At 44.4% G+C, this 18,143-nt stretch overlaps 1 protein-coding gene across 1 annotated transcript; it reads left to right on the forward strand.

Moving 5' to 3' along the window:
- Positions 1-1,423: 1,423 nt before the first annotated feature.
- On the forward strand, positions 1,424-15,476 carry kitb (KIT proto-oncogene, receptor tyrosine kinase b; the record flags this gene model as incomplete). The annotated part of the gene is made up of 21 exons (XM_079160026.1): positions 1,424-1,599; positions 3,090-3,365; positions 3,460-3,744; positions 5,731-5,870; positions 6,170-6,338; positions 7,311-7,500; positions 7,581-7,696; positions 7,814-7,928; positions 8,675-8,862; positions 9,263-9,369; positions 9,946-10,072; positions 10,645-10,749; positions 11,597-11,707; positions 12,339-12,480; positions 12,610-12,677; positions 12,776-12,867; positions 13,410-13,532; positions 14,315-14,426; positions 14,693-14,792; positions 14,976-15,081; positions 15,333-15,476. The coding sequence occupies exons 1-21, from the start codon at positions 1,545-1,547 to the stop codon at positions 15,474-15,476; spliced, it is 2,871 nt and encodes a 956-aa protein (XP_079016152.1). The 5' UTR covers positions 1,424-1,544.
- Between the last annotated feature and the right edge of the window lie 2,667 nt (positions 15,477-18,143).

Genomic DNA, 18,143 nt, shown 5'->3' on the forward strand with positions numbered 1-18,143 from the left:
AAAAGAAATCAATTAAAGAAAAGTTCTGCTTCTGTTCTAAGTTTGTTTAGCAATCATCCTGCCATCATGTGCTGAAAAAAGGCACAATGCCATGGGGCGGTACAGTGAGGTTAGAGATTAATCATGTGTGTAAGAAGAAAACACAACAGCCCCAGTGTCCTCTCACATATTCCTCTGGAGCAACAGGAAACACACAGACCAGAAGATAAAAACCTGCACATAACCAAACCGTGCAAACACACACACACACACACACACACACTTAAATATGCAGAGCCGGACTTAAGGCATAAAGTGAATTAAGTGGCAAAGTACTTTAATGTGTTTCTCTTAATTCTTTCTTTGTCACAGCCCAATAGTCCATCTTGATCTGGTCTAGGAAGTTGCTTTTGGGGATTATGACGAAGAAGGATCGAGAGATCCCGCGCCCTGTTGGTCTCGTGTAACCACATGATTCATCACAATGTTTTACCTCCTGACTGAAACTGGATTACCAAACCAGGCAAATGCCCCAACCAATTTAAGGGGTTACCATAACAAATGTAATATTATAAGACATTCAGGGATTCCTACTTATAGCAAATAATACATTTGTGAAGAGCTACTAAAAAATGCAGGTTTTGGGCATATGAAGGCAAAAACATCTGGGGAATAAAGTGTGGTATGTGTTCAACAGTTGTGTCTTTGATTAATTCAGGGCCACAACAGCAAAAGCCGTCAGTGTTGGTGTTTTTATCCTTATCCTATTATTTTAAATCTATACTTTCCCTTAGAATAACACTATCCAAAACAAGTCTTGGGTATGACTGATGCCACAAATGTAATATTGTCGGGAGTGTAGTGTGGGTCGTACACACAGCCACGCGATGATGCGTTTATTGGCTCCTAGTGGGATATTATAGTTGATTAAATCTGGGGGGGGGGTGAGACCACTATGCGATCGTGCTGATTACAGCTGGGAAACGCGAGACATCGGAAGCGCATCACAAACTGGACGGGTTTCTGTATAGAGGGAAACTCCTGCCAAGTGAGAGAGCTGTCATCAAGAAGTGTGAGAAGGGGCTGTCACCCGTCATGATGCTGCATTCACGTCCGGGATAAACATTCACAGTCATCCCATTGAAAAACACAGCCAGCTCTTCCATTACTGGAGAGTTTAATTTACTTCTTTTTTTTCTCGCAATGACTGTCAAAAAATAAAGAAAAAAAATAGGTGAGGATGGCTTGAAGAGATGCGTGTGCTGTTGTGCTTTTTTTCTCCCGACTCATCACCTTGGCCAGTCTCCAGCCAATGCGGGACAGAAAGGAGTGGCAGGAATCCAGAGCAGGGGAGGAGAGGCGCTGCACTGTGTCTTTAAGCTCCAGTAAAGTCCATCGCAGAGGGAGGGGGGGGGGGGAGTCGCAGCCGCGCAGGATCGTTGTGTTTGTGCGCCCAGCGCCGTGGAGGGACCTGCTCTGTGGATGGATGGATACGCGCAGAATGGTCGTTCCTGCACTTGAAACAAGCGGAGTAGAGTAAAAGAAGAAAAAAAAAAGCTTCAATCATGAGATGCCCCTGGGTGGCTTTCGCCTCGCATTTTGTTCTGCTGCCACTAACAGGTAAGAAAACAAGTGGCATGTTGTTTAAATATTGCTTTTAGCGACTCGTGGCGTGTCTGTGTTCGCAATAATGACTGTATAGTGACCTCATTTGATCGCATCACCTTACAATAGCCTCATCAATTATAGTTTAGTTACATTTTATTCCAAAGGACACGAGACGATGCCTTTGTACTTTATGCGTCATTACGAAATTATTTTAATATTCTCCTGCGCATTTGTGTTAAGAGTATTACAGTGGTCTTTTCATTTCACTGAAGTGTCTCCAGATTATTGGCCTATTTTGTTTGTGTCACTATTTAAAGTATTGTCCACCCTTAATTACATTAAATTAGATGTGAACAGTTTTAAAAAAATATATTTAAAAAAGCATTTAACCTATCATATGCTGTTTGAGGCTCACACATGTTCTGTCTCCACGTTGTTTTCTTGAAACATGGGGGATGTTCAACACACCCTAACGGTGCAGTTGGATCAACCTGTCAGCTCACGTCTCCAGATCACATCATTTGCATAACTATATACTGTTGGGTTGACAGGTGAGGGAGATGCCATTGGGCTGCCTTTTTCTGGCAGGCAACAGGTGTGTGTGTGTGTGCGCGCGCGCGTGCGTGTGTGTTCGAGGACGATTAATTATTCATCCCACCGAAATAAAAACGAGATTAAGTTGTTCGCTTTTGCGCGGCCAGCAGAAGGAACAAAGAAGAGCCTGGAAACACATCTTTGCGCACAAAACACACCCAGCAGCACCTTGACATTTACCCTGCTCTGACTGTGATGATAGCCATGTGTTAGTCAGATAAAACAGCCCCAGGTTCTGTTTGGAACCTTTTTTTTTTTTACTTACTCAAACACCGACTGCATCTCACAGTAGTGGCAGGCTATAAAACATGCACTTTGCAGCCTGCACAAACACAGATATTGATATTTTTTGAGTTTTCTTTTTTTTCGCATCCACATGCTTCTCCTCCTTGACTTCTCAGCCCGTCTTCCATGCAGCCCCGAAGGCACAACAGTCACATGGAGATCCTGTTCTTGAAATGGCGCCTATCATGTGGAAATCTGAAAGACAAACAAAAGTTGGAATTGGAGGGGGGATGGGGGGGGGGGGGGGGGGGGGGGGGAACTGAGAAATGTTGGTTTAGTACACTCATCTTAAGGGAGTGGATTTAGGGACCTTAATGCATGATTACTCAGCGGGTATACAGCTCATAATTATTGATTATTCAATTGAGCCGTGGTGGTTTGATAGCACTCTGTCCTAAGGGGCTCCGTGCCAATCATTGCATCCCATTTAACCATCACGTGTACATAACTGTGGTGGGGATTTTATAGACTGGACAACTAAAGGATTCTTCTCCAAAATAACCTGGGAACTAATCGCTAATGACGGCAATCTTTAGTTGCGTTGTCCTGTTTAAGCTATTTTCATGGATTCCTATCTCTTTCTCGCAACTCGCAAATGACCTCCTCTGTGCTCTGTCTCAAAGTTTGGTGCCAGCCGGTCATCTCACCCAGCGGGCCCCACGTGGTAGTTCCCAAGAGGGGAAGGCTGGAGCTGCGTTGCCGCAACAATGCCACAACGTCCGGCGCCCTGTCCGGGTTGAGGTGGCAGAGGGAGAGAGCTCGCAGGCTGGAGGGAGAGGTGGAGGAGGGCGGAGCGGCCTACGTCAAGGTGGCGACGGCACAGGCCTACCACGCGGGTCGCTATGTGTGCGTCAACAACAGCACGCTGGAACACAGCTCCATCTATGTATACGTGAAAGGTGGGGGTTTTGAGGTGGAGGGGGCAGGGGCACGTGATTTGCACGGGTGCGTGTGATGCGTCAATTAACGCAAATCATCCTCTCGTCTCCTCAGACCCCCAGAACGTCTTCCAGCGCACCATGGTGAACGTCATCCTGGTGCGCGCAGGGGACAACTGCACCATTCCCTGTCTCGTGACCGACCCCGAGGTCACCCTCCTGGCCCTTGAGACCTGCGATGGACGACCTTTGCCCCCAGGCGTGATTTACCGCAGCCACCTCCAGCGAGGCGTCACCATCAGCAGCGTGAGGAAGGAGTACGAGGGCTGTTTCGTGTGCGTGGGACAGCTGGCTGGGGTCAAAGTGACGTCGAGCCAATACACTGTGGATGTAGGACTCGGTAAGTGAGAGACATGCTGGGGTTTGCAACACTCTTGTTTCCAAAAACTATCCTTCAGTATACCAGTGTTTAATGGTTATTCATGCATAGGTTTACTAGATCTGTCATTAGGGTGATAATTAAGCTAAAAGAGTGTTTGAGGGCAGATCTATAAAGTCAGAGCTTGTAAACTTAGTTATGCCTCCTGCAGCCTTCCAGTAATGAGTCAGTGGAAGGTGAAGCCAAAGCATTTGACTTTGCTAATGCCTCTGGGCAAACCATAATGCAAGTGTTCCCAATGCTTGTGTCAGTTAGAGTAAACAGTAAAGTGCTCACAAAGAGGTTGTCACCAGTGGAACAACAAAGCCATAGGGCTGGACAATGTGCGGACAACAACGGTTAATAGAATAATCTTCTTCTGATACACGTCGTCATATGAGTTATGAAATGGAAAATCATATGTTAAGCTCATTTAAAATGAATGATTTTTCGGGGCGTTTTTGGTTTGGATTAGCAGAGGACAATGTCAAAATGGGGGCGACCGCGGTTTAAGAGGGTTGTCTGGTAACCGCAAGGTTGATGGTTCGATCCTTGGCTGGGACGTGTCATGTGTCGAAGTGTCCCTGAGCAAGACATTGAACCCCTAACGGCTCCCCGGGCTCCTGTCATAGGCAGCCCACTGCTCCCTATATACAGGGATGGGTCAAATGCAGAGACAAATTTCCCCCTTACCGGGATAGATATAGTATAATAAAATAAAAAAAATAATTTAAAAAAATGGCATATGGCATGTGCTGCAAACATTCAGCTATAAAGGCGCTACTAAACTCTAAAACAGTAGTTTCTTTGTAGTGGACTTATATAGTGGTTTATTATAGACAAATCATTTATCATACATAAGTAAACAAGACACCAAGTCTGCAGCCATGCTAGCAGCACAGTGAGGTTGTACTTATATACAGTGGTGCTTTGGTGCTAAAAGCTAATGTCAGCATGCTAACACAATGATAACCCTAACTACCTGATTGTGAACAGGTATGGCGTTTTGTGAGTGTATGTATGGTAGCGTGCTAGTTGCTAATTAGTAGTAAACACAGAGTAAATGGTGGGAATGTCATTAGTTTTGCAGGTTGTTTTTATCACAAAACAAAGTATTGTGAACATTAAAATTGATCACCAAAGTCAGAATGGATTCACCTACTGGGGACCATTAATGGCTGGAAAAAAACAACTTCATCCATCGAATAGTTGTTGCGATATCTCAGTCTGAACCGGAGTGGTGGCCCAACCGGCCAGCAGAGCCGCTACCATGGCTACAAATCTTCATAGGAGACCATAATGCATCCTGGCAGGGATCAGCGGCAGTCACAGCAACTGTCCACATTGCAGATGTGTTTTGGTAGGAGAGGGTTGGCTCATAGCTTTTCATATCAGCTATATTAATAGCAAATGTACCATAAAAGCATCTCTAAGTGTCAGTTGGAACCAATCATGTTTCTGTTTGTCTCTGCATTGCGTCAGCATTTTCCGTCTGGTCTGCAGTGGGAAGAAGTCTAAAACAGAAGCAAGCTGGGAGGAGCCGGGGCGCAGTGTCCTTCTGACTGCTGGAGAGAGGGAGTGAGAAAAGAGATGTTGGGGAGGGAGGAGCGGCGGGATTAGAGTCCCACACCCAACAAAGCTTTGTAACGGTGCATGAAGGCTGTGTCTGGTGTAAACAGAATGACCGTAGTCTTCATCAAACACAGCCACTGAAGTGACGCCAGAAAATAATAGTCCGTTTTATATGCACACGAGTGTCTGCGCATGCAAATACTGTACTTGTGTGTGCGTTGTCAATAGTGTGTGTTTGTCCACTAACTGGAGTCACACACCCTCAAGGGTCTTTTACGATTGAATACGGATACAGTCGTTTCAGACTGCTCAATAACACGCAACTACTAGTGAGTTTAAATGAGTCAGTCAATCATATCTGTCATGAACATGTTGTTTTTGCATCTCTTGATCCAGTGCCAGAGGTGCCTCCAGGGATCACGCTGTCCCAGAAAGACACAGTCATCCTGAGGAGAGGAGAACAGTTTGAGATTACCTGTAGCTCCGCCAACGTCAACCCGGAATTCAGTGTCGAATGGGATTTCCCTTCAACCGCGGTGAGATTGATGAAGGGATTGACCGGCTTCTCCTCGGCCTCTCTATGTCCGGGGTGACTGGCTGTCAGGATGTGAAGCTGTCTGTGTTTCTATCTGACTCGCTGCCCCTCTTTAAAGGACATGAACCCTTACCAATCCAAGACACAGAGAGTTATTTACACTGAAAAAAAAGCGGTCGCCGTGTTGTAAATAAATGTCGTAAATAATCGTATCTGAAGCATGCCACCTTGAGAACAGTGGATCTGTGTGACGATGCACCTGCTGACCTTTGCCCCCCCCCCCCCTCCCATGCCCTGCAGCACCCTGATGAATCCCACACCTCACACATCCTGTCCGGTTCCCGCGGATACCAACGTGCCTCCTCACTCTTGATCACAGCGGTCAACCAATCGGACTCGGGCACTTACCGCTGCCACGCCCACAACGAGAGAGGCGCCAGTGCCACAGCGCTGCAGCTGGATGTCCGAGGTGAGTGTTGAAGATGGTTTGTTTATTCCGTGCGTGCACGGGTGTCGATACCGACACAGACATCGCCACCAACTGGATTCTAAGCAACATTGTCTGGGCTCCTCTGAAACACCACCAACACCCTTCCTTCACAGTATTCACAGGAACGTTCACTGGAAAACTTATGACTTATGATCTCAAATTTGCATAGTATGCAAATATGTAGACGCCTCAGGAGAACAGCTATCATTATTTAAAGTGGGATATTATATTTACCAGTGAGAACGTCAGAAATGGGTCTGGACACGAGTTGGGCAAGACACACTTGTCAGACCAGGTGCAGCAAAAGAAAATGATGTTCCGAAAACAGCAAAGATTTGCCAAAATCTTCTAGTCCCGTCTGTGGATTTGTTCTGTTCATACTAAACATCATGACATTAAGAGTGAACTCGAATTGTTTCCTCGACAGCAAAGAGTGAGCAAGCCAGCTGGGCTCACCAGATATGAGCAGTGATCTGCTGCTTATAGTTTGTAACATCACATCACATGGTTTTGGCACATTTGTTGCACTTTTGAGGGTTTAGTTTAGAGTCTAACTGGAAAGGGAATCTGTGTGGGGGAAACTACCCTCAAGACAGACCCTTGAGACGCAATTACAGGTCACACCAGCGGAAAATAAGCTTCACTTTTAGTGAAACGTCCCTGAATAAATAACGGTAGAAACATGTGTCTTGTGTACTCTTTGTTATTTAGATTGGATTTCTTCTTTACCCAAGCGCAACAACTCATTTGTAGCTCCAATAAAAACCTACAGATGGGGATGCAAAATAGCACATTTTCATCTGGCATTTTTGAAAAATTCAGGAAACTGAAATGAAGGTAGACGGGGTATGTTTGCTTTATCTGCAACACGTAGACACATAGATGGACTACTGGGTAAAGTGTGCCGGTGGACTTTTCCTTCAAGTATGTGTGTTTCTGATGCCCCTCCAGATCAGGGGTTCATCACCATGTTAGGAAGCCCAGGTCCGGTCCAGGCCGACGTTAAAGAGGGGGAGAGCCTGAGCCTCCGAGTGGAATTCAATGCCTACCCCGCCCCCAGGTCCCTGTCCTGGTCCCACAAAGACAAACGGCTCCTCAACACCACAGAGCACGTCATCACCATCCACCGCCGCAAATACAGGTACAGGTAGAGTTCGCGGTGCGCGTTCCACTGCAAGTGTCACACGCAGAATTAGAAAAACTTGTGTTTTGTTTCACCAGACTCATCAGCGAGCTCCGACTTGTGAGGGTCTTCAGCTCGGAGGGCGGGATCTATAAGTTCTCGGCCAGCCACGAGGACGCGTCAGTCGACCATTCATTCCAGGTGTACGTCATCAGTAAGTGGCTCTCACAGTTGGGACATTGCATTCAGTTGCCTTAGTATTTATACGTTTTCTATGCTAAATGTGTGTGTCTCTTTTTTTTGTCAATCTGCCCACCTTTTCTCCTCCAAGGCAAGCCGGTTATCCTCGCCCAGGAAGGCCCTGTTGATGGACAGGTGCGGTGCATCGCCACTGGTTACCCAGTCCCTAAAATAAGCTGGTACTTCTGTGAGCTGCCCCACACGAGGTACGCCTCAAATATGTTTCGGTCGCTTTATTTACTTTATGAAATTGCAGTATAAGACTGATACACAGCTGCTTTATTGTTTGGAGCTGGATGTGAAATCATTAGATTATGTAGAAAGGGATGATGTAATAACAGACTTTACAAATTAACTGCATCACATTGTGAAATACCACATTCATTTTCAATAGCTTCAATGTTCATGTTGTCTCTCCTTCTTATTTCATAGTCACTTCAGTTTCATGTCGATTTTGTAATACAAACAATAAGAAATAGAAATAAGAAATGTTTTTTCATACATTTAAATTAAACTTTACATATATAAGTAAAATAAAAAACCTTGGGTTTTTCTGCTGCTCATATTAAAAGCTGTAACCGACCAGCAGTGTGACTTCGGAGCATTTTACTCACAATAATCTTCAACACCTTCTGTTGTTTTGTCTGGCAGTTCCTCTGAGAACAGTAGAGGCTCATGGGAAAAAGTGGCTTTATGTGATCTCATAGTCTCATTAGTATTCAGACAGCTAAGCCAGCCGGATTTTGACGGTTGGTCAACACAATATAAGCAGTTAAAGACATTAAAAACTCATTATCTTTTAAATTGTATAGGCTTAACAATGAATTGGTTTATTGCCAAAATGAGTAGCACAGAAGCTGAGAGTGGCCGTGGTTTCACTCGTTTCATCCTTGTGCTAAAACCACGAGAGGAAAATGTAACCTGAAACAACTTCATAATAACCCCTCTACAGGTGCTCCCACCTGCCCAATGCCACCCAATGGGAGACTCCGGACGTCGCCATGGTGACAGAGTCCACCTTCGGTCGGAGTGAGGTGGTGAGCCGACTGAACGTGAGCAAGGAGCACGCGCACTATCACACCCTGGAGTGCGTGGCGAGCACGGAGGGCGAGGAGGCCTACACGCTGTTCTCCATCAGTGGTACGACACACACACACACACGCACACACACACACACACACACACACACACACACACACACACACACACACACACACACACACACACAGACCCAGTTGTGTGGTTACTGGGTGCAGATTGAATGAGATTAGTTTATGCTGACTGTGCAGGCTGGGATTATATTGTGCGGACTCGCTTATCCTCGGCACGCAAACGAAACACCCCTGCTGCCGCTGTCTGTCTTGACACCGGGGAGGAGGATGTGACCGTGGGAGCGCTTGACTGCGTTGTGTTTGTGTGTGTCTGTGTGTGTGTGTGTGTGTGTGTGTGTGTGTGTGTGTGTGTGTGTGTGTGTGTGTGTACTTCAGCGCTCCGTGTGATTTCTAATTGCTCCTGGGGTGTGTGTGTGTTTTCCTCTCAGAGCGCATCGTCCCCCACAAACTCTTCACTCCTCTTCTAACCGGCATGGTGGCCACTGGCATCTTGCTGAGCCTCATTCTGGTGGTGCTGCTCTATAAATACATGCAGGTAAGGCGGGAAGTAAATCATACGTCAGCGCAATGAAGAAATGGCATTTAATAAGAGAGGGAGTGGGGTCATGAATCTTTCATAAATCACATAAATCGATCTATCTTCAATCCTTGTTTCAGAATTCTCCGACGTCAAGTTCATCCACCAGCGTTGAGAAAAATAAACGGCTGCAGTAGTTTCTGGCAAAAGGCCCACTCTCATTACCCAATGACTCAAGCCTCCGTGTTGATTACTGTATGTTTATGTTAGAGGCATCTTTCTGAGATCAGACTAGTTTATTCTGCTGCATTTGGTTGAGGAAGTATTTCCTTTTAATCGATGTGAATGTGTCCTAATGAATTTGAAATGAACCAATCAGCCATTCAAAAGTGCAGACACGCTGTGGTTAAATGATACACACAGCGTGCTGCTCTTACTGCATACAGATGAGTCAGACTCCCTTGAGAACTAGTGAATTCACGGTGGGATCATCAATCTCGCGACGGGCGGCGGACAGCTAAAGAGCACATGCAGTTGAATATAATCCCTTTCTCTGTGTATAAATACCGAATCAATCTCTCCACACTTGAACAGAAACCAAAGTTCCAAATCCAGTGGAAGGTCATCGAGAGTATCCACGGCAACAACTACATATATATCGACCCCACCCAGCTGCCGTATGACTCCAAGTGGGAGTTCCCTCGACAGAAGCTACGCTTCGGTATGACAGCGCCCGTGTTTGTGTAGCTGTACACTGCATGTTTGCACCATTCGATGCACTGGACCAGATTGTTGCTTAAGCTAATTTGCATCTGGAGTCCCTTGGCAGGTCAAACGAGTTCAAGACAATAACACAGTAAAAGGAAAGGACATCATACAAAGATATACCATAAAGAACATACAAGACACCCAATACAACGCTACACACAAATAGCACATACAACATGTATGTTTGTCAATAAAATCAAGTCAGAAAGACCACAAGAATTGAGGTCAGTGTGTGCAGTGTTGTGCAACTTTTTAAAAGACTTTTTAAGTTGGATTTGAAAGTGCTAATAGAGCTGCTGCTCCTCACACCTTCAGGCCGGGTGTTCCACTTAACTTGGATGTTTGAGCGTCACCGTGCAGAACGATACAGTGAAATATAAGTAGTTTATTAAACAAGGTGACACAGATATTATTCGATTTAGAGTATTTTAAAATGCCTTTAATCGTGTGTATCGGGGATCTTAGCGTAATTATAATTTGTTTTGATGTGTGTGTGTGTGTGTGTGTGTGTGTGTGTTCCCACAGGTAAAACTCTGGGCTCTGGGGCTTTTGGAAAGGTAGTGAGGGCCACAGCGTATGGACTCTGCTCCGCAGATACTGTTACAACCGTCGCCGTTAAGATGCTCAAACGTAAGTGTGTGTGTGTGTGTGTGTGTGTTGGTCTGATTTTAGCTCTCTCTCTCTGTGGCTGTGTCCGAAAACCACTCCATTGCGCTCTCATTCCTTATTCCATATTAAACCACAGAGCTTGTTTTTTTTAACGATAATACATGAAGTGAAAGAATGTAAGCCCCCTGGTCTTAGTGTAAATACGATAGTGGCCCCTCTGCTCTCTTGTTTTCCTGGATGAAGTACGCATGTAGCTACTTTCCATAGAGTCTCACAGTATTCAAGCTTTCCAAGCTGTAGTGGTTAACTTTTCTACCTCTCAGACAATATACAATCTGCCCTGCGGTCCGGGGGGACTGCGTGCAGCTCATGACGATGCCTGCAGACACAACTCATTCCGGAAAGTCCCCGAAGTCCTCTGCGTTTTCGGGGAAAAACAATTTAGCTCTTTTTTATTTACAGATAATTCTCCGAAATAGATGCTGGACGTGATCGTCAATCAAAGATAATGCAGTAAAAGACAGGGCTCTTTGTAGTCTCTAAGGAGTTTAAAGGTTCCGCTTTAAAATAACTCAGAAGACTATTTATCAAAAAGTATCAGGTCTCTATCATGGAAATTGTGTTTACTTTATTAGGTTTGTGCATTATAATGCTTTTCTTTTGGTGTACTAGCACTATTAGGAAAAGCATGATGTCTTACTAGACGGTATGCATGTATATAATTGTAGGAAATAACATTTATATTACGTTGACACTCAAATAAAATGGTGGACGGAAAACATATCTAGTAACTCGGGAGTGCTTTTGGACACAGCCTGCGTGTTGTGGCATCATAAGATTCATAAATGTCCCGATGATGTCATCCCAGCCAACGCTCACGCCACGGAGAAGGAGGCGCTGATGTCAGAGCTGAAGGTGCTCAGTTACCTCGGAAACCACATGAACATCGTGAACCTGCTGGGGGCCTGCACTGTCGGAGGTGAGCGGAGCAGCTTCACCACTTAGTTCACACTTGGGAAGAGATTTTGGGGCTAAATTCGGTCTGGATTTTGATTGCGGACACTACAACTTTCCAGCATTTTGCTTGTTTATCATATATTTATTGACTGATTGTGTTTTATGGTAATGTGTTCTACGTGCTGACTTGCCGCCATGCCCAGCCTATATTGACCTCTTATTAAAAATCAGGTATTGGACAGTTAGTACCACCCGGCTCCGATGTGAAGACGTGATGCAGTTTGACTCGTCAAGGATTTACTGTGCAATCAATCAATATGTTCTACCTGTCCAGACCATCGACATTGATTATAATGCAGCATTTAAATTGGATTCGCACACAAAGTATGCATGAGTAAGCTGTTGGGCATGAAAAACCATGGTTTAAAAAAATATCGACACCAATTTGTTCAATAAGTTTCAACGCAAAACCGATGAAATCGAACACACGTCCTGCATTGGAGCAGTCAAACGTATCAACCCTGACACCATCTTCTTTTTTCACTCATCATTAGAGCTTTGTGTTTGTGCGTCTCTCTTCATTGTTCTCTGGTGTCACGCGGTCTCAGAATCAGCGAGTGAGGTTTTCTTTTCATCTCTTTTCACCCTGCCAGGCCCAATTTTGGTGATCACAGAGTACTGTTGCTATGGCGACCTCCTCAACTTCCTGCGCAGAAAGCGAGAGGCCTTCCTAAACTCCCAAGTTGGTGACGGTTACTATCGCAACGTGTCGAACCGAACAGAGCCCACAGCGAGGTGTGCATGTGTGTGTATTAGAATTGTGGTTGCAATTGCAAAAATAATTACCATTTAATGCTTTAATGTGTGTGTGTGTGTGTGTGTGTGTGTGTGTGTGTGTGTGTGTGTGTGTGTGTGTGTGTGCAGCGGAGAGGTGACTGGTACAGGATACATGCCCATGCGTCCCTCTGAGAAAGAAAGTTCTTCCCAGTCAGGTAGAAAGTCTCTCACTCTACATTTCTCATCGTGCTTTTCAAAAACACACTGAGTGCCTCGCCGACCGCGCAAGTCTGACAATGTCATCTTTATTTAGTCGATGTAGAGGACCTGTCTCTGGACGCCGAAGATCTCCTCAGCTTTTCCAACCAGGTGGCCAAGGGAATGGAGTACATTACTTCCAAGAACGTAAGGCTTTTACCGACCGTGCGCTTCTTTTATTTATAGAGTCGTTACGGGAGAGATTTTAAAAGTGCTGCTGCTGGTTTATAACTCACGCCGTGGCTCGGGGCCAACATGTCAGCTTATAGTGCCCGTACATTCAGTACATATACACACATACATATGTGTATATGTATATGACAGAGCTAAACATGGTGAAGATGCATTTACATGTTAGATCATGCACTGCGCACACAGGGAACCAGCTCCTTCATGATCTGAAATACTACAGTCTGAATTAAAACCATCCTGATTCCCTTTAATTCACTGTAATTCCTCCCCTTTTTTCTGTTTCATTGATTTTATTGTGTTTGTATTTGCCACATATATACAGTAGTTTTACTGCATTTATATGTCCTGTAACTCGCCCCGCCTCATTAGTACATGTGTGCTGCATGTCACTCGCTCACTGCAGAAACCTGTTACAATGTCAATACTCACTGCTGTGTGTGTGTGTGTGTGTGTGTGTGTGTGTGTGTGTGTGTGTGTGTGTGTGTGTGTGTGTTCAGTGTGTCCACAGGGACCTTGCAGCCAGAAACATTCTGCTGACTCACGGCAGGGTGGCGAAGATCTGTGACTTTGGGTTGGCTCGAGACATCACCACTGACGCCAGCTATGTGCTCCGGGGCAACGTGAGTCTTTCTGTCCCTTCTACTGACCCTTCGTCCTTCCTTCCTTCCTTCCTTCCTTCCTTCCTTCCTTCCTTCCTTCCTTCCTCTATTTCCAGTTGCTTGTTTTGTCCAGTCAACCCTTATATAAGACAAAATAAACCAGTCCTCAGGATCTAGTAATGTTTGTCATTTTAGCTTGAAAGATTACGATGAGCTATTAACAACAAAGAAAGTAGCTGCTGTTTATTTTTCTCTCAGCCCACCAATCAATTAAAGCCAGGGATTGGTAATCCCAGATTAACATCTTTGATTTATGTGTTGAAATTCTCATTACTTTCCGAACGCAATCAATAAATCAAATGCTCTGACGAAAAAGTAGAGACGAAAAGAAAATCTGGTATCCGTGTCTGCTGTAGGACTGTAATAAACCCGTCCAATCTGCCCATTGCGCTTCAGCTGTACCAGTGCTAATAGTAGCCATGTTCATTGTTTACTTTCATAATGATCATTTAATCAGCAGTAGCTTAGGAGGGAGGCTAGATTTAGCGACTGTTGGAGCTAGTGCTGCTAGCTACTCTCACTCGAAAAGAGTTAGATACACTGGGCTGGGTTTTTTCGGTCAGATAATTATTCAAATGCAGCGTGCTTTTCCTAGTTTCTCAAGATTTCCAACCCCAGCTTTAATCGTTAGCATTAAAGGATTTGCACCTTTTTCGAGAAAAGATATCGTACGTTTTTTAAAGAATGAAAACAAGGGAACGTGTTCCACACTGCTCCTGTGATCACGGCTCTCCCTCCTGCAGGCTCGCCTGCCCGTCAAGTGGATGTCTCCCGAGAGCATTTTCGACTCTGTCTACACCTTCGAGAGTGACGTGTGGTCCTACGGCATCCTGCTCTGGGAAATCTTCTCTCTGGGTAACATTTCCAGTTAGAGCCGTGCTGTTGCATCTGTTTCAGAATGTCTGAGCCATTATCATCGTCCCTTCGAGCTGACTGGGCTGATTCGAGGCTCTGATGATGCTCCCAATGCAGCAAACATCACTTAGCGGGGCGAATCGTGCAAAATCATATTGATTGTGATACAAAATGTAACTCCAGAAGCCAGGCATCATAAGATGTCTCAAAATGAGACATGAATTACACAACGGTATTTAAAGCGTGCGCGTATGTCTGTGTTGCAGGTAACAGCCCGTATCCTGGGATGCAGGTGGGCTCAGTATTTTATAGGATGATTCAAGACGGCCACAGGATGAGCAGGCCCGAGTTGGCTCCCATCGAGATGTAAGTGTGTATCTCAGGCGACAGGCTCCGATGAAAACGGTGCGCTATTTTTAATGGCCAGCAGGGGGGGCGACTCCTCCGGTTGCAAAAAGAAGTCTGATTGTATAGAAGTCTATGAGAAAATGACTCTACTTCTCACTTGATTTATTTATATTGAAACTAATCTCAGTCTCCCCTCTGTAGGTATGACATGATGTTGTCTTGTTGGAACCACGATCCTCTGAAGAGGCCTTCATTCAGGAAACTGGTGGAGCAGACTGAGCTGCTGCTGTCAGAAAATACCAGGAATGTGAGTAGATTCGAAGATTATCCGGTGCAGTTTTTTTGTCTTTATTAGAGAAAACCAGTCTAGATGCAGACCGGAAACATAAGGAGCAATAGATGAGTAACATGTGTATGAAAAATCCTCACACTGTGCATATGACATCGGGATACGTCTCGTTCCATTTCCCAGTACTCTATCAGACTGTTTTTTTTGGTGTGGAAAAAGTTGTATCACCAAAATGTAATAACTCACAAATTGTTGTTGTTGTTCCTCAGGTGTACCTGACGCTGAGCAAAGCTCCGGGTCATTCAGAGCAGCAGAGGGCGCCATCACGGAGGCTGAGCTCGGTCTGCAGCACGACAGCCCCCAACCAGCCTTTACTGCAAAACGCTGCTGACGTCTTCCTGGACTATGTCTGACACACTCACACACACACACAGACTATGAAACACACAACCCCCCCCCCCCCTCTCTCTCCCCTTTTACCGCACAAACAACACGAGGCAAACATACTCTGTAATCTACTAACAACACTCAAACTAACTCTCCAACGCTGGCCTTCCTGCTTCACACACACACACACACACACACAGACACACAGATACTGTATATACGACCCTGCTCTGGGCTCTCAGCACTGGCCTCTATGTAATCTCCCCATTGGCTTATTGATCTCTGTGGTAGGTATTTCAGGTGCACGTCTATATAGAGCAGACTCCAGCACTATCCGTCCATCAGATACAACATCTCCTAACAGCAGCAGGAGGAGTTTTGGCTTACATTCAGCCTCAGATTGCATCTTAAGAAGCTTTGGGGGAAACAAGAGACCTTTGACTGAGGAATAGATAAGCACAGTTGGCGCTGTGATGAGTGGACTGTTTTTAGTTTTGTTTTGCATCGGGGTTGTCTCCCTTTTTATAGGAACGTTTGGCATTTTTGGTAAATTTAAAATGCAGCTGTCTTGCAGAGAGTTAGATCAGAAGATTGATACCACCTTAAGGTATCTGTGCGTCAAGTATGGAGGTGAAGCCAACGGCCGTTTAGCTTAGCTTAGCATAAAGGCAGGAAACGGGGGGGAAACAGCTAGCCTGGCTCTGTCCTATAGTATTTATACACATTTTATTTCGCTCCAATTGTACTTTATTCAAGTTTTACTGTTTTACTATTATCAATTTATTCAGTGTTGTGTTTTATTTAGTTTGAAAGGTGCTGTATGAATAAAGCTTGATTGATTGAACAGTGATAATATCCATCTGCCAATAGCTCTTAACTACACAAATTAATACATTATGTCTTGTTAGTTTACGCCGTACAAAAAAAAGACAATTTGTGGCTTTAGTGGGGAGTTATAGGAGGGACTATTTCTTGGCCGGGTGCAGTGATTCTCAGGTTTGTCTGCTGGTTGCCTGGCAACCTTATTTAAACTGAACTTGTGGTGCTTTTTTTCTCCTTCTCTTGAGAGTTACTACTTGTACTAGACAGGCTAGTTGTTTCCCCGTTTCTAGTCTGAATGCTTGCCTAAACGGACAGTCATTCTTCTCATGTCTCTCTCAGCGAGAAAGCAAATTAATGTTTTATTCCAAAACCAAAAAAAATATTAAAAATAACTTCAAGAGTCCCTAACAAATACTGAGTTGTTGGCAGCAAGCGGACCTCAAAACTGGCTGAAACAGGGCCTGACAAAAGATACGTTCTGATCAGAGACCTGAAGATTCTTTTTACATTATAACAAATGAGCCATAGCAAGGTGGCATGTAAGCGATAACTCCTAAAAACACATAACGCCGTAAGTTACAGAAACACTGATTCCCACCTGTGTGTTGTAGCTTTAAATACTGTGACTCATAACAGACTAAGTGGTGTATTGCTGTACGTGATTTAGGGTTAGCTTTAGTTTAGTCTGTGGCCAGGCGTTTAGAACTGATTGTGTGCTCGTTTTACTTCATTTATGTCAAACATGTATGCAATGTAAATACAATAGAGATGTGCCTTTTAGATTTTCTTTTTTTTTAATACTGAATGCATTTGATTGTGATAGAATTGTTGTTGTTGAGAGCCAGAAGAGAGAATCATGCCGTTTTGATACAGTTGGTTGACTTGTAATAATAAAGAAAGTACCTGTGAGGGTAGAACTGACTGGAAAGTGTCCATTTAATTTGTCATTTTCCCAATTCTGTGAAACGGGTAAGCAGCTTTGAGGCTGTAGTAGGCTGCTTTCAGCTAAACGCTAACACCAGCATGCTAACTTGTTCACAGTGACGCTAACATGTAATTAGTTTTACAGATATTCGGATGGTACAATTTGCCATTTTGAATTGATCATCTCACTAAATGATCGGCCAGGGGAACACCAAAGTTATTGGACTAGGATGACCAAAGTTATTACAACTAGGATGACCAAAGTTATTACAACTAGGATGACCAAAGTTATTGGACTAGGATGACCAAAGTTAATACAACTAGGAGGACCAAAGTTATTACAACTAGGAGGACCAAAGTTATTACAATTAGCGGGACATGAGTGTCTGCACAAAACTGAATGACAATCCACCCAATAGTTGTTGAGAATTTTCAGTAAAAAAAGAACAAAGATGTCAACCTCATGGTGACTCTGAAAGAGGGAAAGTCAGGGGATTACCAAAGTCATTAGGATTCATCCTATGGGGACCATGAACATCTTTACAAAATGTCATTAAAATCCACCCAATGGTTGTTGTTACCTTTCACTGAAAAAACAAAGATGTCAACCTCACGGTGACTCTGAAAGAGGGAAAGTAAGGGGATCAGCAAAGTCATTAGGGTTCATCCTCTGGGGACCATGAATATCAGTGTATGTAGATGCCATCCATCCAACAGTTCTTAACAGACCAACACACAACAAACTTGGAGCAGACAAGTTTCACGTATAATATTTGCAACTGTTTTTATTTTCAAATTGACCAAGAGGGGAGGGGGGGGGGGTTATAATAGCAAACATTTTGCTTCAAATTTTTCATTATTGTTACATTTGACTTTGGGCTAGATAAAAGGAGCACAGTTCAAGGGCAGAATAAGGGATATACATACATACAGTACAGGTAAGCATA

The sequence above is a fragment of the Pholis gunnellus genome (genome assembly GCF_910591455.1).
Source record: "Pholis gunnellus genome assembly, chromosome: 5".
NCBI lineage: Eukaryota > Metazoa > Chordata > Actinopteri > Perciformes > Pholidae > Pholis > Pholis gunnellus.